The sequence below is a fragment of the Corvus moneduloides genome, chromosome Z (assembly GCF_009650955.1).
Source record: "Corvus moneduloides isolate bCorMon1 chromosome Z, bCorMon1.pri, whole genome shotgun sequence".
In the NCBI taxonomy this organism is placed as follows: domain Eukaryota; kingdom Metazoa; phylum Chordata; class Aves; order Passeriformes; family Corvidae; genus Corvus; species Corvus moneduloides.
Genome location: NC_045511.1, coordinates 33,074,177 through 33,097,203, shown reverse-complemented (window position 1 = coordinate 33,097,203; position 23,027 = coordinate 33,074,177). Strand labels below are relative to the sequence as shown.

Below are 23,027 nucleotides of genomic sequence, written 5' to 3'. Positions count from 1 at the left end.
TTCTCTTCTAACAGTTGGAAATCTTTCCAATATTACAACTTTATTGATTCATGGCCGTTATTTTACACCCATCTGATCCAGGGTCTACATTGCTTTCCTTCTGGGCCAGCTTTCCAGCCAGCTTTCCAGGTCCCTTGATACTCACTCCGAAGTTTTTATAAATGGTAATCATACTGTACTGCAGTTTCTACTGTGTGATGACAAATACACTGGCCTTTGACTGTTGCTTGATGAAGCAGGCTTTACTATAACTCTGAGATTAGCACAGCTGGTTAGAGCCAGGTCCTAATAGTATCAAGGTTTGTGGGTTCAATACCTGTATGGGCCACTCAAGAGTTGGACTTGATCCTTGTGGGTCCCTTCCAACTTGGAATATTCTGATTATGTCATTATCCTTGTAACCACAAATTAATTCCTCTCTCTGAACATCAGCAAACAGAACTGCCAGCCACATTTCAGCTATCATTGCACTGCAAATTCATGAAATGAGAATAAAGTTTCTGTATCTTCACTTAACACCCTCAACCAATTACATATGCTTGATGGCTCATAATGATCCTGTGATCAGAAAATACACAATCTTTACACAATCTTTTTTCCCCCGTCACTGTCAGCTAATTCACTAGTCTGTAAAGCAAATGTATAAATGTATAAATGTAGTAAGTCACAAATAGAAGCAACTTACCTTTGGTCGGGCCACAGCCTTTGGTCTGTTTAATTCTTCTATGCCTCCCAGCTCTGAATTTACCACTAAAGGAGAGTCAAGTTCCCAAGTATTGTTACTGACCTTACCTCTGGCTCACATAAAGCATCTGAACTAGGTTTTTCATGACTAGGGACCGAGCCTTCCAGCAATAGACAGGTTTTCTTCCTTTGAAAACATTTATTGTCTAAAACATTGCCTTCTCTCCACATTAATATGAACAATAGTCACACTGAAAACCAAGCAAAATTTACTGGAACTCTTTCTCTCACTCTGCCAGTTAAATTTGTGAGAATTGGACTTCAGAGCAATCATAGGAAGTTACACCAAAGGTACATCTTCCACTGAAAGCCAGATAGCTTCACATGGAGAATGAAGTCCTTAAGAAGTGGGAAAGCACAGAACAACAAATATAAACATAAAAGGATGACTACAGGTAACACAATTCCTACACTTTGCTATTTCCAGCGTATTATTTATGGTCATGGTCACACCTAACATTCAGTTTTTATAAAAATATCTCCTTGCATCTCAATTTCCTAGATCTAACTAGTTTTATCTGTTAGTCTTTGGAGCTACTTACTTTTCCTAAGGCATAAGGCAAGAAACATGATATGGTGGTGAAAATTGTTTCACCTAAGTAATGTGCCCACAAGTTCATTACAACATGATGCATGCTTAAAAAAAAAAAGGCAAATTTTAAGAGGTTGACTGAAATTAAACATATGTTGCAGTTTTCACAGATTTATTGCTTCAATAGTACATTGTAAATGGACTCCACTGTACACTCTTATTTTGGCAGCAGTTATCCTGAAGAACAGTTTAGCTGTAGTTTTTTTCAGTCATATTAGTTGTGTAAAAACACTGGAATGGCCTCAATGTTTTAAAACAGAGAATTCATCTCAAACACTTTAGAATCTTGCATTGAGAGGGCACAGAATAGTATAAGCATACATGAAAATTTTCAAAATCTCTAATGCAATGTAACTCAAATTTCATAAAACTAAACCTTAAAAGATAAATAGGCACTGATGCTGAGTGAAACCCTACAGTTCTTATGATGACTTGTTCTGGAAAAACTATAGAAATCTTATAAACAATTACTACTGTACACAGACTGTCTCATGAACTGTACTTGCATGTGCTGTTCTTTCTCTCTGTAGATACAAGACTAATCTTTTCCAGTTTGAGGTAATCAAAGTATCTTTAATAATAATTCATTGAAAACTACTTCCATAAGGCAATTCTAAGTGCCATTTTCAAATGCTTAAAACCGAAAAGTAACAAATATGAAACATAAAATCCTAAAGCTAAATGTACCATTTCTACTGTACAGCCTGTTTTTCAAAAAAATGGATGGCAACCAAACCAACTGTGTCTAACTGCAGGTAACTCATTCACACAGTGTCACATGAAGATAATCCTGTTATGCGTGATATGCACTATAGGTAATAGTAACCTCCAGACAATTTAATATTTTGGGGCTTGAACAGGTATGACCAGACAAAGAATGTCATCTATGAGCCAGATAAAAGCACAGAGAACAGCAATAGCCAACAGGAGTTCCAGCATCTTCACTAAAGCCATAGAATGACAGAAATGTATTTATTTATCAGAAAGAGCTTTGTGAAATTCATCTAGGATGAATGCCAAGCCTAGCTCCAGTCCCTGGGACAGATCCACCCCCAGCACTAGTACAGACTTCATATTACATGGATGGATGGATGGATTGTGAGAAGATCGGTTAAAATGGTCCTGGTGGTCCTTGAGGGCAGTAGGTATACAACAAAGGATCATACGCAAATAAAGATAAAAAGCCTAATGAAAATTTATATAGCCCTCTGTAGTGTAACATACAATCAGTGCGAAAGAAAATTAATACAACTATTTTTGTCCAAAGTTTTTTAAAAAAATCCACAGTAATGCAATTCTGAATGAATAATAGAACATTGTAGTGTTACGATTTCTGAAAGATATAACTTCTAAAAGCTTGTTCAGCACTTCCTCAGTTTAGGCCAAATAACCCCTATAATTCTGTTCTGCTGAAATTTGATTCTTTCCACTAGTAACAACTGACCTATGCCATTGCCTGCATCAACACCCACACCTCCCCTAGAGGGGAGACATAGAATCATAGAATCACACTTGTCTGTGATGTTTTACTAAGTCATTAATCAGTTGTCCTGATCTCTAAATTCTAGTCCAATTCTATTATGTAGTTTTATTCTGTCTTTGCTTTAAGTTTTGAATTCTCGTCTTGTTCTGTCATCAACTTGCAATCTAAATTTTGCCAAGATACTTATGTATTCTTAACTAGCATTCAGTTTGGGGATTGTATGTGTATACACAGAATACTAAAAATCTGAGCTATTCAAAACCAGTGGCTATATTTTAAAAATTTGATAGAAATCACCATTTAAAGTCTACTTTTCAATTGCAACATCTACAAAACAAAGAACTGCAGTTGCATGGTAACATGCAAAAATACTTGAAAAATACTTGACAGAAGCAGAAATACTCTAAATGGTTTTTTTTCCTGTTACCATGTACCATTTACAGCTAAAATTACTGTGTAAATAAATGTATTCTTTTACTAAGTTGCAGATATCAAGATTCTAGATACACAGCTATAGAATAGTTTTAGGTCTACTAATCTATCAAGTGTTTAGGTTCTACAGCCTTTCAAAGAGGAGGGAAAGGAAAGGGGAGAGAGACTACAAAATATAGAGATGGTCTGGAAATTTGGTGGTCTAGAAATTTGCAGTACATGAACTTCCATTTTCCTTTCGCCAAAACAGTTTCATGTTCACTCAATAAAAGTATTCCACAATTACATCTTTAAAATCATAAATCCAAAATTATTAATACTTTAAGGTTCATACTTAGATACTACAAACTAAGAATTGCCCACTTAGCACAGGCATGTTCTTATTTCTTTTCTTTATGCAGCATTCTGGAAGTTTATGAGGTACAGAAAGCCTACTACTCCCAGCACAGGTAACTTAATTTATAAAATTTTAAAACCAAATTAGGATTTCTGATCCAAGTGCTACAAGGTATTGTTGAAATGAAATTCAATGTATGTGACGGTCAATTTAAAACCTATTTTCAAGACACACAGGATTAATGACACACTGAAAATACCCTTGATTTTTAAACTAATTAAATTGAAAAACTATTTTATTCATTTACTACAGGCAATTATACAAGTATTGACTAATATGATTAAGGAAAGAGACAGCTATTGGCAAATCAGACTTCATCAGTGGTGCAGCTACTTAATGTTCAGAATATCCATAACTGCACTCAAGGCACACTTTGTAATCCTTAAGAAAACAAGCACAACACTTTCATCCTTAGATGCCCAAACAAGGCAACCATGACTATGTCACAAAAGACATCGGCATATGTAATGTGCCAACCCATCACATAATTTTTTTTTTTTTAATATCTTTCTGATCATCTCTCCCTTCATTCAGTAGCTCCTACCCTTTATCTTAGAAGGCTGAACTGATCAGTAAAACTAACTAGATCTTGGAATTATTCCTCTCTTTCAAGTAGTTTGTCTTCTATTACAGAAGAAACAGAAGCTCCAAGGAAGGGCTGGAAAGCCTTAAAGGCTGACTATTTAGTCCAATAACATAAGATGAATTACCAAAATCATAGAATGATTTGGGTTGGTGTTGTGGCTGGTGAACATACATTACAAGGGACAGAGAGTTTTCAGTAAGACAAGACCCTAGTAACACAAGAACCATTTATGTTAGGGCAACCAAAAAACCTTCTCCCAGGATGCTTGTTCTGTTCTGTTAATCTATCCCAGTTTGGATTCCCCGGTTGGCTGTTGGCCTCTACCCCTCATCACTCCCCGAGAGTTCCCCATTGGTCCCTGTTCCCTAGTCCTGCCTTTTCCCCGCCCCCGGATAAAACTGTGAGCTTCGGGATCATGTTCATATTTGCTGCTGCACCCTTCGACAGTGTAGCAGGAATAAATGCTCCGGCCAGAACACACGCAAACGCCCTTCTCGACTCTTTGCTACCCACTATAGTACTGAACCCATCCGTGCTTCTGTGGGTGCACATGGGACCCCACAGAGCCGAGCAGGGACAGTATTAGGTTGGGAAGGACTTTAAAGAGCATCTCATTCCAACTCCCATCATGGGCAGGGACACCTTCCACTGGACCAGGCTGCTCAAAGCCCATCTAGGCTGGCCTTCAACACTGCCAGGAATGGGGCATCCACGACTTCCCTGGGCAACCTGTTCCAGCACCTTACCACCTTCTGAGCAAAGAGTTTCTTCCTAATTTCTAATCTAAATCTACCCTTTTTCAGTTCTTAAGGCATTTCCCTTATCCTGTCACTCTAAGCCTTTGCGAAAAGTCCCTCTCCAGCTCTTTTGTAGGCCTACAATTAGATCAGAAGCAACTTTCTCAATTATAGAATGTTAAAAGGGAAGACAAATGAGGCTGTTGTTATGGCCGTGATGACAAACCTCAATCAGCTCTGGCCAATATATGCTTAATAAAACAAGATACAGTATTCCATCCTAGCTGGCTAAACACTAATACTCAGATCTGACTTCATACCGATTTAGATCAATGATAGTGCTTTGATAGTAAAGTTTTTACATAATTAAGATTCTGAATTTATGCTATGTAGCAAAATCAATTGCCTATAGCTTTATGCTACAAAATCAATTTATTTAAAAATAACAAGTAATGAATGGAGCTAGAGCTACTAAGACAAGTAGAAGGCAATGTCTGTGCAAAAATAAAAAACTGGCCACCTAACTTATTCCCCTTCACTTATATTAAAAAATTACTATTACTGTCTCAGAAATAATTAAAATTCTATTAAAAGAACATAGAAAATTTCTATACTCACAGCTCTAAATGATCATCTACAGACAGAAACTTTTTTTTTTAAGGAAGTTCTTTCAGTGGTCTCCCAGCATTTTGGTTTTCAGGTTTCATATTTTGATCTGTCCTTCTGAGGGCTACAGAATTAGTTTTTCATTTTTCTCAGTTCTCATTTTCATGTAGGCATATGTTCCAAGAAGCTGGAAGTAATAAAAGGGCCATGTCTTCAGTTTGGTTCATTAAGAACACAATGATCAGAGCTGACTGTGGTTGAAGCACAGTTTCCACATGAATGAAAAAAACTAACCACCATTACAAAAGAAAGCATTAACCAACTATCAAGGCTGCTAAACCTGAGGAAAAAAACCAAAAAATATCAAATGCTTGCATACTAGGGACAAAGATCTGCATTTTGTCCCCTGTACAATCCTGTATTAAATATAAATTTTATGTGGTTGCATGACTTCAACTCCATTGTTGGTGCATGCACCAACTGACGCATAAAAGGGCTTCCTGTCTGTTGCCTGAAATGTTCTGAAAAGCCTTACTTTATTTTGCTTCAAAAGTATGCTGGAGCAATATGTTCAACCAACCACAGACGACTAATATAGGCCAATAAAATAAAACTACAATCAAAATGAAAAATCAAAATAGAATTATATTTTAACAAGCCTGGCACAGCCCTTTACTTGCAGAATTCAAAAAAAATCGATTTTTAAAACAGCCACCTAACCTGTAGATTGTGTCTATCATTTTGTCCTAACTAAGTCATGATATTAACAATCGTTTGGTTTTGTTCATCAAGTAAATGCTATATAAAGTGGAACACAACCACTGACTTACTGTTAAAAAAAAAATAAAATTCACAAACCCAGCCATAACTCCTTTCCAGAATAAATACAAGAGTTTCTATAAAGTGAGCCAGGATTTAAAAAACTTTATTCCATAAAAACTTAAGTTAAAAATTCTTTACAATAAGCTGGTTTAGTGATACTTCAGATCACTTATTTCACAGCAATGTTTCAGTCGTTATTAATACTGTCTAAGAAAGTCTCTCTGCGCAGCTAAGCGTGACTAGTTACAGAAAAAACAACATCTATGGAAACATACCACCTCAGGAAAAAATCCTTGCAATTAAAGGCTCAATGCTCATAAAGACGTTTCTTTAGAACATTTTGGTGTAATATGAGTAACTTCAGCAATTCTTGTGGTAAGACTAAAAACCTCTCTTTTGGAATATGAATCAAAGTGCTGTACCTTTAGCTAATGAAACAGCATTAAAGCCATTTCTTTAGTGCAAGCCTGGATTTTATACCATCAGAATCTGAAATGGTACTTTATGGAGGAAATAATATAATAATACACAAAGGATGAGCACTAAGCATTCTACACCTAGTCCCATGCAGGAGGTTAAACAGAAAATATCAACAACTGTGCAAGTAATCTCCATCAGATAAAACACCTAGACTAGTACCAAGAAGGCCAATACAAGGGATCCAAGCTTAAATTGATTCATCCATGTAAAATACTTAAATAGTGCATACCAATGAGTTACCATTGTTCAAACCCATGTGCTTTCATTGTAGCCACAGAAGGATATGGCAGAGTTCCAAAACACACCCATGATTGTCCATAGAGAAATTTAATCGCTGCTAATCCTTATTGAAATATCTATCCACGACTCCATTATCTTGGTTTCTTTCTGACAGAGAGGCTGATTTGCTCCTATTATTACTATTATTAAACATTATTTAATTCAAGGCAACACTCCATGAAACTCAGTTTCATTCAAATTTGCAATTTGCCAAAACTACTAACTGTGGAAAACAGTAATTCAAGAAAGGAAAGTAAAATATATTTATAGGTATAGAACTACAACAAATAAAGTTAGTCCTTCTATAAAATAAAGTTATGCTTAGGCTTTTTTATATCTGTCTAGAATTACATTAATCCAAAACAGTCAGCTTTAAGAGAAATAAACAAAACTCTCACAACATTGTTTTAAAAAGTTAAAAATATATAGCAGTGATATTCTTCTATGACTCCTAACTGAAATTCAGGGGTTTTTTTCCAAACTATACATAGTATTTTGCTTTCAACTTCTAAACCTAGATCCTCCTTTCTTTTTTTGAGGGAAAAAAAATCAATTTACCTTTTCTTGCACAAAGCAACTAAAGCTCTCCTACCCTCAGGAAAGAAGGTACAGTATCTAATTATTTTTCAAGAACTATTATTTAAACTAGAAGAATAAATATTTGGATTAAGGTTTTTTTCCTTTTAAGTTAGAGAGTTTGATTTTATGTGCAAAAGAACACAAATGGTGATCAGAATCGAGTTTTGACATTAGCATCTTGAACCAAGTACCATTAGTCTTGATTGGTCACTTTTAAGCAAAGTTGGTTAAATGAAATAAGCAAAGGATTTATTATGCAACATGAAATACAAAGGAAAGCAATTATTTCCTTCCATTATTTCCAATGCAAATGATTTAGTATTGGACGAAAAAAAAAAAAACAACCCTGAAGAGACATCCAAGAAATGTGTTGTTATTACTGTGCTTCCTTAGATAGGTTACTACAGAAGAAAACTAAGCTTTTTACATGCCTAATTACATCCATTTTACTCTATAAGCCCTCTTCTTCTTTAAACTCCCTCACTACCCTCATGTGTTTCTAAATAAATATTTGAGGCGAGGTCCACTGATGTCACAAAGAGACGAAAGAGATTGGCAATCTCTTACGTAGGCATAAAATCACTTAAGCAACTTCCTGTCTCCTACCTTACAACAAGATTGTCAATTCTCAGGAGGTTTCAAAAGTTGTGCAAATTAGAAGAGTTTCACACACAATTTACAACAGAAACAGATACAGACAGCTTCATGCTTAAATGTATTTTTCAGAATTAAGACCACAATTAAATATTAAGAGAAAATGTGTCCCTTATGATGTCCCTTTTATTTCCTGTCTCCCAGTTTCAGAAGAAGACCAAAGCACTTCATACGTGCCTTGAAGAACAGTTACATCTGAGTTTTCAGGGTTATAATCCAATTGCCAGGCTAATCTGACAAAAACAAAAAAAAAACCAAAACCAAACAAAAAACCAAGCGAACTAACAAACAACTAACAACAAAAACAAAACAAACAAGCAAAATTAAAAAAAAAAAGAAAGAAAAAAGAAGAGCACTCCAAATTTTAAGCACATCTGAAGCACAGTTTAACATTCTATACAAAAGACGGCATTACTATAATGGCTGTAGCCATCACTCGGGCACTTCTCCCACCCAGCATACCCTGAAGCCCAGAGGGACGTAACAGGACATTTACTTTGTACTGAAGCATAAGAAGTTGTCCTCAGCTGAATTAACATCTTGTGCAGAAATAGCTGTATTTTCCTTAACTTACTGCTATCTAAATAAGCTTGACCTGACTTGACCCAGTTAAACTTCTGACATCTAATGAGAACTTAAGGTAGCACAGCTGAGATCATAAAACAAGCATATGCAATTGTTGGAAGATAATCACACAGAAACTAAATCACTTCACAAGTCAGTTTTGGGCACATTTCTACATTTTTGGATGCAAAACTCATTCAGAAAATAATTCTGACTGAAGTACTGGTAGACCCAAGAAAAACATTCAACAGCACCGGCTTCCAAAAAAATTTTACTTCTATTCACTTACGTGCAGATGTATGTATTACTAGCAGCTAATGTTAGGAGACTGATTTCTCATTCTAAATCAACTGTTCTAAAATTAACACTTGAAATATTCTTCATTCTTTCACTTCCAAATAATACTTATTGCTTATTTATGATGGCATATGAGAAGCAATAAAAATAAACAAGAAGACCAGATTGTCCAGGCAATGACATGTAAACAACAAAAAGTTAACTGAACTGTTAATGCACTGCAGATGCACATCTGATCTTAAAACTATTATGTTTTGGGCTATTGGTTTATAAAAATTTGACCAACTACTGCCTGGATATGCAATGTAACACACATGTTCATGCACATGGCTCAGTGTAGTTCACACTACTTCCACTACATTGTTGATTCTGCAAGGAGAAACCAACCATGCTATATCCCTGAAGTCACCCGAGAGATCTGTGTAAACCAAGGAAAGACACACACTCCACAGAAAAACTTCTGCAAACACCTCACTCTGCCACAAATCCAAATGGCTTTGTCTCACTCCCATCTACTGAGGTATGATCACCATTTGAATACTACTTCTACACAACCCTTGGCTTTCACAGACTCCTCCTTGAATATTCTCACTTAATATCAATCTCACAGCTCTCGCACCTAATGCTTTCTATTGGTTTTTTCCCTATTTCCCAGCTCCCCCTATTTTTATGTTATTTAGCATGGAGACCATGGATGTTGCTCCTTTCTGCCTCCACCCCGTCACAATTCATCATTAACAACCACAATAATATCCACTCCTGCAAGAAAACATTTTAAAAAGAAAAAGAACAGTCCTTTTAACGTAATATTACAAGGGTTGCGACATGGAGAACATTTGGTTCTTTTAAAAATCCTGGTTCATTTGCTAGAGAAGAAACAATTGGCACATACATGAGATATATAAGCCAGGGATACATGTTCTGAAGAAAATGTTGGTTTCATTAACAGCAGTTGTAGCTGGGAGACACTCAGTGCTCTGCCTTTTCTTTTTAAAGCAGTTAACTTCAAATTAGGAGGCCAGAACTTCACTAATTTACTAATTTAATTAATGGAATTACCCAGTTTTTCTCCTTTGCCACCTCACTTCTCTATCTTGAAAAATAACCTTGACAATTTTATACGTTAATTACAACGGGTAGAGATCTGAGATGATGCACAGCAATCTCAATTTTTTTTCAAATAAAGCCACTCTGGAGATAGTGTATTTCTCATTTCTGATTATCACTCAGAAATATATTTCAAAGGAAGTATTTTTACTGAAACTAAGCACTTTAGGAAGAAAGCAGGCTATTATAAGCAGGATTAGAATCACAAATCAAAGCTGTCTCAGGATTGAGCGACTGCATGATTGTAGGATAGCTCTTAGAAGAAGGAATCATTACCACATGGTCTGAGGCATTGTGGCCCAAAATCTCACATACCATGCCACAGCGTTTAATATTAAAGGAAACAGAGATTGTTATAGTTCAAAGGTAGTCTTGGCCTAAGTCAAACCTGATTTTCTAAACCTTTCAGCTTTACATTAATGTTAGTGTTCTCTGTTTAAAAGACATATCCTTCTTATGAATTAGGAAGAGTTCACAGATACACAAAACAAAAATCTGAACAAAAGATATTTCATCAGAAAGATAAAGAAAAATAGCAACAGACTGCAGCATCAGAACCCCAGCAGGAAAACAGGAACAAAGAGAGTTCATTCCTTTATCTTTAAGCAGATCTTTGTTGGTTTATGGCACTTAATGACAGTAATCGAACTTTTAAAGGGAAGCCATCTCCAGTACTCCTTTCCTTTATTAAAAAGAAAGAAAAGAAAAAACCAAACCAAAACAAAACAAACCCCACCCCACAACCTAGATTTAACAGTTTTGTTTGTAACTAACTCACTGTTCAGCTAGTTTGTTAATAGCATTAATAGTGTTTTGCTAGTTATTCAGCTGGCCACAGTCACTCCCTCCATTTTAATTTTCTTGGGCTTCTCTACTTTGTGTTGAGTTCTGCTTCATTACATTTTCAATGTGATATTTTAATAAAGGGATTTGAATATAACAGAAACACTACAATTACAGCAGCTAAGCTTTAGCTGGAGGCAAAAATGTGGCAGATGTGCCTCTGCCTAAGCATGCCAAAGTAACCTCATGTAAACAACTTTTTTTGTCCTGTTGGAAACCAGACTTCCTACGGATCTGGCTGCCCTCCTCTTTCCCACCTTCCACTGTCCTGTAAATCCAGGAGGAACAATCCAAATGAGTTTCAACACAGACAGTGAAAGAATGCATTCCTCCAGGAGCACTACCTCTTTTCATTCATTCTCCAACTAATTTTTTGTCCAATGCTTTGTTTTCCCAGGAATGCTTGGGGTTTTTTCTGAGGAAAAAAGACTCAAAACACTTTGATAACAGAGCAAACCTGCTTTCTGTTCTAACATTTCCACTCATGTCCTACCTCACTCATCTATTTATACTGATAAGAAATTTTATATTACCCATTTAAAGGTGTTTAAAACACAAATAAGGCACACTTTAAAATCAACAAAGCAAATCTTGTTGAACCTGTGAATTCTCAGAATGGGATACTCATAGAGTATCCTCATTCACACATTTATTTCTGTCCCCGTCAGTAAAGTTTCATTTCTCTAACAAACTTGTAATGAAACAGTAGGCAGACTGCTTCTGTTTGTTCTCCCTTAAGATCCCAGGAAGCTGGGTGAATAGAAGGAGAGAGTGTGTACTTAATTTTATTCTGGCAGCCTGTAATGATAATCCTATTCAATTTTATAATCCTCCTCCTGCAATGTCAAACTTTAGCCTGTATGTATCAAATGGACCATAAAGACTGCTAACAGTCTCTTTTCTTTACCCTTTTTTAAAAAAATTGTTGGTGATCTCTGTTTTCTAATGCTTACCACGAACATAAAAGAAGCTGTAATTGTCTCAAATTTCTTTTGGAAAAGCATCTGGTGTGGAAGTTACTCAATACGGATGTATAACTGCAAGGGTCACTGAGGTAGGGAGGAAGGGGCACTACATTTGGTTGACAAAAGGCTGAGTATTTAACCCATTTCAGCTTGCATGTTGGTACTGTATGATTCGGGATGTGTAATGGGGCAGTTGCATTCCGGCCTGATCGATACAAGAACTCTATGTAACTCTCAGAGCCTTACAGCAGGAGCTCACATGCTGTAACAGCACAGCTTCCCAGGGCGATGTATGAAGCCCAAATGTATGAGTTGTTCTGACCACCTCCTCCCAGAGGCGCATAAAAGCAGGGATACTCACAAAAGCAAGATTTTAGCTTGCATGTCCACTGCACAGCAAACAGACTCATTACCCACACCACACGCAAACAGCCTATTCATTCTCAATCCATCAGATCCTATGCCAGGAAAGGAGTTGCAGCAGGTTAAGTACTGCACTGCCACTGAAAGCTGTGCAACCAAAAGGTAGAAGCTCTCCAAAACTGTTTGACCTGCCCAAAAATTCAACTATACATGCCATATCAGGCACTGTAGGACCCCAGAGTGCAGAGAATATTTCTCTGCCTGTTATGAAGGGTTCTACACCCCTGGACAACACTGTTTTTGACCTTCGTCCATGGAGAAAATTGCCTACCCTCTGGGAAGAATTAGAATCTACACTGGTGTGAACTAGGTGATAGAATACTATGTAAGATTGTCAAAGAGTGAAAATTTAGAGGATTTGGGTTTGTTAATATAGTAAATAGATAAAAGCAAAAAACTTCAAAATGGAGGATTGTTGTTGTTCTCCAGACCCTCTTCTTCTACTAATCCATATTCTGCAGTAGAAGTAGTTTGGGATGATGGGATAAAGAATTCCTCAGCTCCTGTCTACGTGACTAGATGATTTATTATACATTGGTGGAAAACTAAAAATAATGTACACTTTTGGTGACCATTGGTTAATTTACCTTTAAAAAGGCTGTGTAATCTTGATAATTTGGCATTCTCCTGCATTCTCTGTTCTGTCTTCTTAATGTCTGGGTCATGTTAAGTGGCTCTATTTCTCTGATAAGACTTAATAAACAACTATCTGAAAGCAGAGAAGGCTGATGGCCCCGTTCGTCTCTCGGACTCCTGGCAAAGACTCTAAAATTCTCCCCCATCAGGGGAGGCATAATTAAGGCATGGTCAGTGTCAAGGCACTATTCTCATTGCAGGAATCACGAGGAAGTGTAACTAAGAACTATATTCACTGGGATTTTTCCCATATAAAAATGTTGAAACACTGAGGTTAAAATCCCTGTCTAGGAAGAAAGATGTCAAAACATAGATTCAGCCTTTTTTTGGGGTGAATCCTATCCCCAAAAGTGATTGTGTGCAGAATTGTAGGAAAATACAAATTTATTAATGGATTACTATTGTTCATTCTAATTTCATTCTGCTTATTCTGAGACAAGCTACGAAGTTAGACTGTCCTCAATGGACAGGTACAAAATAAAAATTCCAGATTTCTAGAAGCTCCAGTGTCCTGAATGTAAGGGACATGTGAAATTAGAATATTATAAGAAATCTAAAATATTTTTAATCCATCATGTGTCATTCAATTACTAGTAGTTAATAACACTAATATTCAAAACCTAGTTTGTGTCAGAAGTAAAAAAAAAGTCATGCATTTCCTGTAGAGGCGCTTCAGGTTTTATTCAAATCTTACTGAAGCGCTTCCATTAGCCAATGGAAGGCATGTAGGTTTTTCACATCCTTATTTACTTCTGTTTTATTGTAAAAGTAGAACATTGCAATCAGAAATATTAATTGAAATTCTGCTGTCCAATGACATTTGGCACATTTCGGCATGGCACAGAACAACTGTCATCCATTCTTTTGCTTATGCTGGCAGCATTGCTTTGGATAGTGCTATGCAGGTGAAGTACTTGTCTATAAACTATCGGTCAGATTTTTTAATATGTGCTTGTTACTGGCAACGAGGCCTAATAAAAGCACCATACACTTCTGTAGAGAGAGCTATTCCCTGGACTGGAGATACGCTGAGACTTGTTCAAACTCACATCACTGTGAAAATGCACATTACTTTTAATTGCAAATAGTATTTTACACAGATTCATCAGAACTATAAATATGCTATTGCCTGATTCACTTTCTTAACATCCAGTGAAAATCAGATGAATTTCAAAACTTCTCTCCAGTAAATTAACCCAAATGTCAATGTTGTCTTCTCAGGTAGAGCTCCAGAGATGTTCTGTTAGACAACCTGCTAAGAAGCTGAGATGAACAGCACAGCGGTAAGAAGCTGCATTGTTCTGTCCGTCCTCTCTGTCTTTGCTCCTGTTTGCACTTCCTGAAAGTCTAAACATACCCCATTGCTTTAGAAATAAAAAAAGCATTCAAATCCTTTCTCTGCCTAAACAGAAATAGCTGTTCTCTATTTATTGCAAACTGTTTCAGCTGAAATAAGAAGAAATATTGGGGAAACGCATGCCTGTCAGTATACAGCCATAGAGTACTAGCTAAGGAATTAATTACTGAGAAAAAATTGTAGTAAAACCTCTCTTTTTGAAATGAAATGAGTAGGGGATAAAGCACACATCTGCCATGTTTACAGCACTCTGTGGGAAAAGCAGTGAGACTACTTCAACTTTCATTCTAGCAGTAGATAAAGAACCAGTAGTCTGATTTCTTAAGTCCACAGTAAATTTCTCCTACATCATGCTATAAAAAGAATTACCACATACATATATGTATTACCAGCCACAAATAACCTTTGACACAACTTTTTTCTTATTTCAAATATTATGGCAGAACACAAGCAAACAGAAGAAAAAAGCATTTAAATAATTAATGGTCCAGCTCTGCAATTCATCAGTTTCAGAACAGTCTCACTGGCATCAGCAGAACTGTTTACATCCTGGTATTTGGCTAACCATGAACAAAAAGCAGGCAGTCGGCATACAGATGGGAGAATCCTTGGAAACCTCTCCTTTTTCCCAGAGCACCAGTGCAGAATCCCAAAATGTACTCAGAGTAAATCCCACTGAGATTCAAAGAGATGTAAGCATCCACAAGTGTTTTACCAAGGAGCTGGAGAGGACTGTCACCATTGATCATGTGAGCTCTGAGATTGCACCAAAGTCACCATGATGAAGTTTCTAGAGAGTCTATGCCTATCTCCAACCTTTAGATTCATTAGAAAATAACCACTGAGTTATGTTTCCTTCATTTGCCAGGTAAGTGGCTGGATGAAGACCACACCCGCAGTCAGAATTTGGTTAGTAATTACCTAGGAGTACAGCTTTCATTTCTCATTTGTGTTTTTGCATTACTTTCATGGTATGTTAGGAGCCCCATTATTATCACCCCTCCATACTGGTTCTTGGCAAGCAGCTTAAGAAAAAACACACTACTGAAGCTCTCAAAAACTGTGAAATAATATGGGGAAGCTTTAATGTTGTGCTGTATGTTAGATGCTTTACACAAGTACAACCATTGAAATATTAAAAAAGCATCTAAATTTCAGCTTCAGAGGGATAAGGCCCCTAACATCTGCATCAATATTCTTCTGCTTTTCTCTGTATAGAAGTAGAAGTTGATTTCTACACAGACTTTTTTTTCCAATTTCCTGAATATCATTGGCATGTCAGGTCTCTGTGCCTTGAGAAGTTGGAACGGACACCAGCATTCTGTGTGGATGGTACAACAGTTTCACCTAAGGCCTCTCTTTAATTTACTGAAGATGCAGTACCTTTTGACAAAACTAGTCCTACAGCAACAGCCATACATCTGTACAGCCAGGTACGACCTTTCCCTGCATATGATGGCCAAACCACTGCACTCCTTCACCCTTCCTCCTACATGGCAAAATCACTGTTGTCCATCAGACTACACTTAATGTACTTGGTGAGCAAAGACTCACTAAAAGGCCATTTCTGAAGAGCAGAATGGTGTAATCTAAGCTGCGTATTAGCCCACATTTTACCAAAATGTATGCAGCTTACTAAACCTAGCCCAAAGTCTGCTAAGCTTTGAAATTAGTGTATATCTAAATTCATATTTTCTCTGAAATGTCTTTATATTTAAAATGAAAAAATAAATTCTAATTCCAGTAACTACAATAAAATATTTGTGGGTTCAAGTTTCAGTGTTATTTTACATCTTAAAAAAAGAAAATGTAGTTTGAAATAGTGCTTGGTCCTATTTGCAGGGCCAGGCCTAGACGAAACAGGGTGGAATATGCAACGCATGTTAGGATGTTTTTTCAATACTCTTGGAAACTCAGCAACTTATATATGTAATAGAGCCCAAGCAATGACTGAATAAAGAATGACAAATAGCTTAGGATTTGTTATGACAACTTTGACATAATAGCACTGTGCAATTTTTTTTAACTATGCCTGACACAGCAACACTCTCAGGAAAAACTGCTGCTTAACTGTTTCACCACAAACAAGACTATGCAGTTGAGGATCATGGCAACACCAGTCAACATCAACAACAGTTTCCAATTTTGAGATACACAGAATACTTTATGTTTCAGCTGCAGCTTTCTAGATGGGGAACATGATCTGGTCACATGCATGCTTAGATGGCCAAACGCTTTGGAGTAAGCTGGTACTCCTAGTAAAGTCTAACAGAATCAAATATTACTAATGGGCCTCTTAAGAAACTGGGATCTATCCAAAAAGTGAATTTCAATTTTTATAACAAATCAGAGGTGTTACAGACATGCAATGATGTACATGGCTTTTGAGCAGACATAATAAAAAGGTGATAATTACTTCCACCAATTTCTTTACTAAGATTTTCTAACCTAATTTTACCCAAACACAATGTAGAAGGAAGTAAAACTGTCAAAATAAAAAGGAGCACAGAAGTCAAATGTTTTTCATGAATACAAAACTCTTTTACCTGACTGCTTTCAAACTACCATCACTTGACTTTCAGTATTTTTCTCCACAATTAATTCTACTACCATGCTTCGGAAAATCTGACAAAATATCAATAATTTGATGCCAGCCACTTAGACTTGTGTGAAACTTGGCGGTGTCACTTTGCAGGAGTGCAGGCAAATATTTTATTTGGTGTCAATCCACCATTTTCAGTTTGTGTTGATTTTTGAATAAGTTCAAACAGGCAAATGAATAAGCAGTCAAAATTTCCACATTTTACCTGGTTTCACTTCACGGCCATACAAATAAAAAGGCACATCTTCAAGAATCAACAGTGGAACAAGTTAGATGTTCAAATTCAGAAAAAAAATACAAGAAAATATCTGTCATGTGGTTATGGTGATTTACACCCCAACCCCAGGATCATGGAGGATGTTAACCCTTTCTAGCACCGTTACTCTTTGTATTCTAAATTCTGTAATGTGCTGCAGGTACATGCATTTATGATGCTACATAAGGGCCACAAATGAGAAAAACAGTAGCAATAATCAGTTCTGTTTTAGATCCTGCCAGCATTCTGTACCATCGCAGGTAAACTTTCTTTCCACACTTTCCATCAACCCACAAGTACCTTAGGACTGCAGCTCTTTGGATCATCACTGCTGTTGTCAGTGTACCCTCTTTATCTGGCAAAAATCATGATTGATGCAACAGAAATAATAGCAGGAGAAACTTGTTTTAAATAAGAGAGGTATGCCACAGAAGTGGTAACAATTTAAAAGGTCTGACTGTATTAATATTTCTGCTGAGAACACACTCATTGCATTCTTCTGTGGAGGAGTTAAAAGGAAAGAAGTCCCAAATTCAAGTAACTACAGGTACCACATGTGGGAAGCTGTGAGGTAGAGAAAAAAGGCCGAAGAGATGAAAAAAGGAATAATGAACAGGAGAAAGGAGACACTGGTAAAATACTGGTAGAAATAGGAAAGACAGAACAGTTTGAAAACTGAGATAATACAAAGGAGGAAGATAACTTTAGAATACAGGATGAGAATGAAGAGAAAATGGATTACAGATGGACTGAAGGAGAGATGATGACACAGTGAAAAGAAAGGAGAGGGAGCATGGAGATACCTAATTACAGACATCCATGGACAGCAAGATAAAATTACAGATGGAGATGAGAAAAGTTGAAGAAAGGATGGTATAAGAAGATGGAAATCCAAAACCAGAAAGGTATGTATCTGGAAATGGGATAAATAATATCACTATTGTACAGGCTAAAAGCAGAATTATGGATCTGAGAAATGTTATGAGAAGAGTATGAATAGGAAAATTGTTAAGAAGAAGGGTAGGTACAGAGGTAGGACCCAAGATAATATGGAAGAAAGAAGACCTTAAGAAAAGAATGGGAGTGAAAAGCAACAGATGAAGCAGACTTGGATGGAGACCTGGGTACTACTGCTGCATGCAAGGTCATCTTACCAATCCACCACAGGTACTGAAGGAGGCGAAGGAGCCCGGGTAGCGGAGGACAGCACCACTGTAGTAACAGGCTCTCTCAGGTTGCGACTGTGCAGCACTGGGTGGACTTTTGCCCTCAGCCCCGAGCCGCTCTTCCACGGCAAAGCCAGGAGCCAGGAAGCGGCTGTCCCTCTTGAGCAGCAGGTAGAGTTCCCGAGCAAAAGCTGGGATCCTCAGCAGCACTTCGTCTCCATCCTCTGCTGGAGGTGGTGGTGGGGGGGACGGTGGTGGTGGCAGCTGAGAGGCAGCACCAGACCCCTGGGGCAGGGGGGACCAGTGGTAAAACTCCTGAGACTCATACTCATCCTCCGTGTCCTCTTCCTCTGCTGCCTCCCCTACAGCCTGCACCTGCCCATCTACCGAGGAGGAGACTGAACGCACCTCTCGGGAACTGCCAGCCACTGGGCTAGGTGTGACTGGGGCGCTGAAAGTGCTGCTTCGGTTCCCACTACCGGGGTCGACGTTGCAACCCCCACCACCACCACTGCCACCGGTCGGCTCCTGCTGGCCCGGGCTCCACAGTGCAGGGAAGACGATCTCCCACTCCTCAGTCTCTTCTGAAGCATGGAGACCTGTGGGAAAGCCAGCAGATGCTTTAAATGAGTGGAGCACCGAGCAGCATCCAGTGCCTGCCAGAAACGTACCCTTTGATAACACAAGATGGTCCTTCTGACTCCTAGACCAACAAGCACACCACACAAAATACAGTGGGCTTCATTTGTCCCTTTCATCTTGTCCTTACACACAGCAGGGGTGCTAGATGGGTCTGTGCCTGTTGATGCGTCTGGAACACACCAGGGTCCTGCTGAACATTGAGAGAAAGCCGGAGCCCAAGCTGGGCAGAAGTTATGTTTGTACCAGCAGCTGGGGATGTTCTTCCTTTTGATCACCACCTCCAAGCAAGAAAAGTTGCATAAACCCTTCATCATTTAGACAAAGTAACAACTTTTTCATATAGCTAAAAAAAAATTGCTGGGGAAAACCTGCACAAATCTGAAAATTTCAACCTTCTTCTCAGCATGTTTTGTAAGAACCATTATGCCTTCCAAAGTTCAGCCAAATAAACACACACACACCATGGCTGCACATACAAGCGGCAGTTGCACGCACATGCTGTATCATGATAGTTCTTCTAATGAAACTGAATTAGAATCACGAATTAGTGATGTCTGCATATCACACACACTCTACATACAACCCAAATTCCAGCATGCCAGCATTATGTTTATAAACATCTGAGTACACACAACCTCCGCTGGCCTGAGACAGGAAACGGTTTTATTTACACATTCATCTCACTCTAGGAACAGCACAGCCGGCAGAGATGACAGGGCTGCCTGTGGAAATCAGGTCTCGTACAGAGGAGCGCTGCGCAGTGCACCCTCACAGCCGAGGAGCGCATTATCTGATCACCCATCGGTTACGGGGGGCGGGCGCGGTTAACAATGGCCAGGTACCGCCACCGGCAGCCGGCGGGGCGCGGAGGCCGCCCCGGGCTCGGCCCGTCCCGCGAAAGGCGCGCACTTACCTGCGCCGAGACCGCTTGACAGCACGCACAGCTGGTAGAACACGCAGCAGACGCGGCTCAGGCGCATCCTCCCGCCCAAAGCCATCGGCTCTGCGCCCGCGGGACGCCGGCTGGCAAGACACGCAGGGTCGTGCTGAGTCGTGCCGGGCCGAGCGGGAAGCGCCGCGGGGCACAGCCACCTGGGCACCCGCGGAGAAACTGCGGGAGACCGCGACTGGCGCGTCCCGGCGGGGCGGGCGGGCAGCACCGGCGGCGCAGGATGCGCAGCGCACGGCGGGCGGGCGTGTGTGCGTGTGCGTGTCTGTGTGTGTGCGTGTCTGTGTGTGTGCGTGTCTGTGTGTGTGCGTGTCCCTGCGCGCGTGTCTCTGTGTGCGTGTGGGCGCACGCAGGCAGGAGCGCGGCCCGTGCGCGCACTCAGCGCCCGGCGGCGGGCGGGCAGCTGCGCCCCGGCGGCAGCGACCGCGTTGCCCCCGCCCGCCGCTCGCCCCCACGGGGCGGGACGCGCCGGGCCCCGTCCCGTCCGGCCCCGCCCCGCCCCGCCCGGGCGGGCACCCGCCGCGGCCCCCCTTCCTTCGCCCCGCCACAACCCCGCCGCCGGGCCGCGGGCAGGCGCCCGGGCGGGTCCGCGAGCAGCCGAGCCCCGGCCCCGGGGGACGGCGCTTCGCACCCCGGCAGCCCCTCCCGTCCGTGAGGGGCGCGCACGGCGCGCGCCCCGGCGGCAGGAAGGGCTCCCCTCATCCCTATCGCCAGCAAGCGGAGCCTTGCGGAGGCTTTGCCTAAATTCAGGGGGCAGCAGACATTGACCACTTTTGCCTAGTTTTGTGTAATTTGATTCTAAACTCCTTTTGCCCCCACCACGCTGCTTTCCATGGAAACCCATCACTTTCCACCCCGGCCCTTGTCAGCAGAGGAATGAGTAAATGAGGAGTTGAGCAAAGAGCTTTAGCTGCACATCTAGCATCAGCATGAAATGCAGAAGCAACAGGTAAATACGTCCCTCTAAAAGTCGGATTTTGCCATAACTTCTGCTGCTTTACCTACTGTTACTGGTGTCAAAGGTGATTGCTGTGCCTAAGGGAAAACAGAGCAATTCAGTGCGGTGAGGAAAGCCATCTGTGCCATTAAGGAGAAGTTAAGAAGTTGTAAGAATTCTTTCTAGAAGTTAGTTGTGTAAAATAAAAAGCAAAACATACAAACAAACAAAAATCACGTGTTACAGCTCAAATAAAAAACACGTTTAGACTCCACGGAAGCCAAATGCAGCTGGCTTTTAGTCTCTGCTGTGCTCAATAGCTGCTTGAAATGTATGCTGCATGGGTAGGTATTCTCAGCTGCCTCCAAATAGTATTTTTGATTAGTTGTTAACTTTTTTCCCGTGTAAAATGAATCATACGATGGTCTTTTTTCATTTCTTTTCTTTTTTTTTTTTTTTTTGACATCTGAGCCAACTAACACTAAGCAAAATCAGAGGGACCCAGTGAAAACAAGATGAATTGATTAGGAAGAGGGGAGTTTTTCAGGGCTTCAGACTGGTATTTGCCTGATAATTAGGCGACCTTAAAATGCATTTCAAGGGAAGCTTTGTTTTCCAAATAAATAACAACATATGTACTAATCTAGTTGATAGGTCAAATCCTGCAGCCTTTTCACAGCCAAAACTCTCCTTACTGATCAGGAAGTGCTGCAAAATGTGGTTTATAAGGCAAGTACTAGATAGAAATTCTGATTGTATTTTTGTTATAAAAAATCAGAATGTACAGGCAAGATGCAAAAATGCACAGAGAGGATCTTTACTGTGAATACATTTACATCACAAAATACATAAATGGATAACAAGCAGGAATAAGGTAAAAAGATATAGCATATGATTTTGCTTACTTTAAAACTGTAAATTGCTATAACTTTTCAATATGCTGAAGTTTTTGATCCCTTTGGACAAAATTTGCTTCTCTTACTCACATGTACAATCTTAGTAAAAAGACAAAAGCACTGTTTTTGACAGTAAGGTAAGGAGAATTTGGCCTTTTCAACACAAACTTCAAAGGGTGAAGACATTTTAAGAAATGCCAATTGAGAAAGACTTTAATATGTTTGACTCTATCATCAGCCAAAGGAAAAAGAACATTTTTAGTAATTCTCTACATATGAGTACAAGGCAAGCTAAAGTTAAAATGGAGCTGCAACAAATTTCTTTAGTTCATTTTATGTTTTGTTTTTATTGTTTCAGTAGTTAAAGTAAAAATATAGGGGGAAGTTCTCTATGTTTAAGTTTGGGGAAAGTGCACTATAAAATAGAGCCCCTACTGGTGTTCATTAGTTTTAACAAAGAGTCTGGTCATAGGTTAATGCTGGTAGATGATATTGTAGCCCACCACATGCTAACTGTCGTCACTATGAGACTAGTGCAGGGAAGCCTATGTCTAAGAGAATAAGAATTAAAGGAACAAAACAATTCTTTCATACCACAGTTAGTTTGCAGAGAGAATATTGTATCCACATGTACTCTACAAATGACTATTTTCTTAATCACAAAGCCATCAAAACTCTGCGAAGTAGTTTTTATTTTACAGAACATATGGTACAGGAAGTGTTATTAACTATGCATTTGTCAAATTGGAAGAAATAGTATCTTCAAACTTGATAAAAAGCAAAATGAAAAGAAACATTAAGTTTGCTCCAGTAAAATTGCATTACCTACCTGAAAGGTCAAAGCCTTTTGGCATTTCAAGGGACTTGTGCAGAATCACAAATGTAAAGCATGTGTTAATTTGTAAAATATTACAGTGATTCAGACCATTTCACTGACATGAGTAAAAAAAACCAGAAAATGAGGTAAAGAATATGTCCTCATCAGTCATTACTGAC

The 23,027-nt window shown here is 39.2% G+C and overlaps 1 protein-coding gene across 1 annotated transcript in view; it reads right to left on the bottom strand.

Moving 5' to 3' along the window:
- The window catches only part of ADAMTS19 (ADAM metallopeptidase with thrombospondin type 1 motif 19), a 136,443-nt gene extending 115,833 nt beyond the window's left edge, over positions 1-20,610 (bottom strand). Inside the window, exons 1-2 of the mRNA XM_032096782.1 lie at positions 20,163-20,610; positions 18,596-19,206 (exon numbers count right to left, since the gene is read on the bottom strand). Of these exons, the coding sequence (XP_031952673.1) occupies positions 18,596-19,206; positions 20,163-20,247 (696 nt within the window). The 5' untranslated portion in view covers positions 20,248-20,610. The remainder of the gene's footprint in view (positions 1-18,595; positions 19,207-20,162) is intronic.
- Between the last annotated feature and the right edge of the window lie 2,417 nt (positions 20,611-23,027).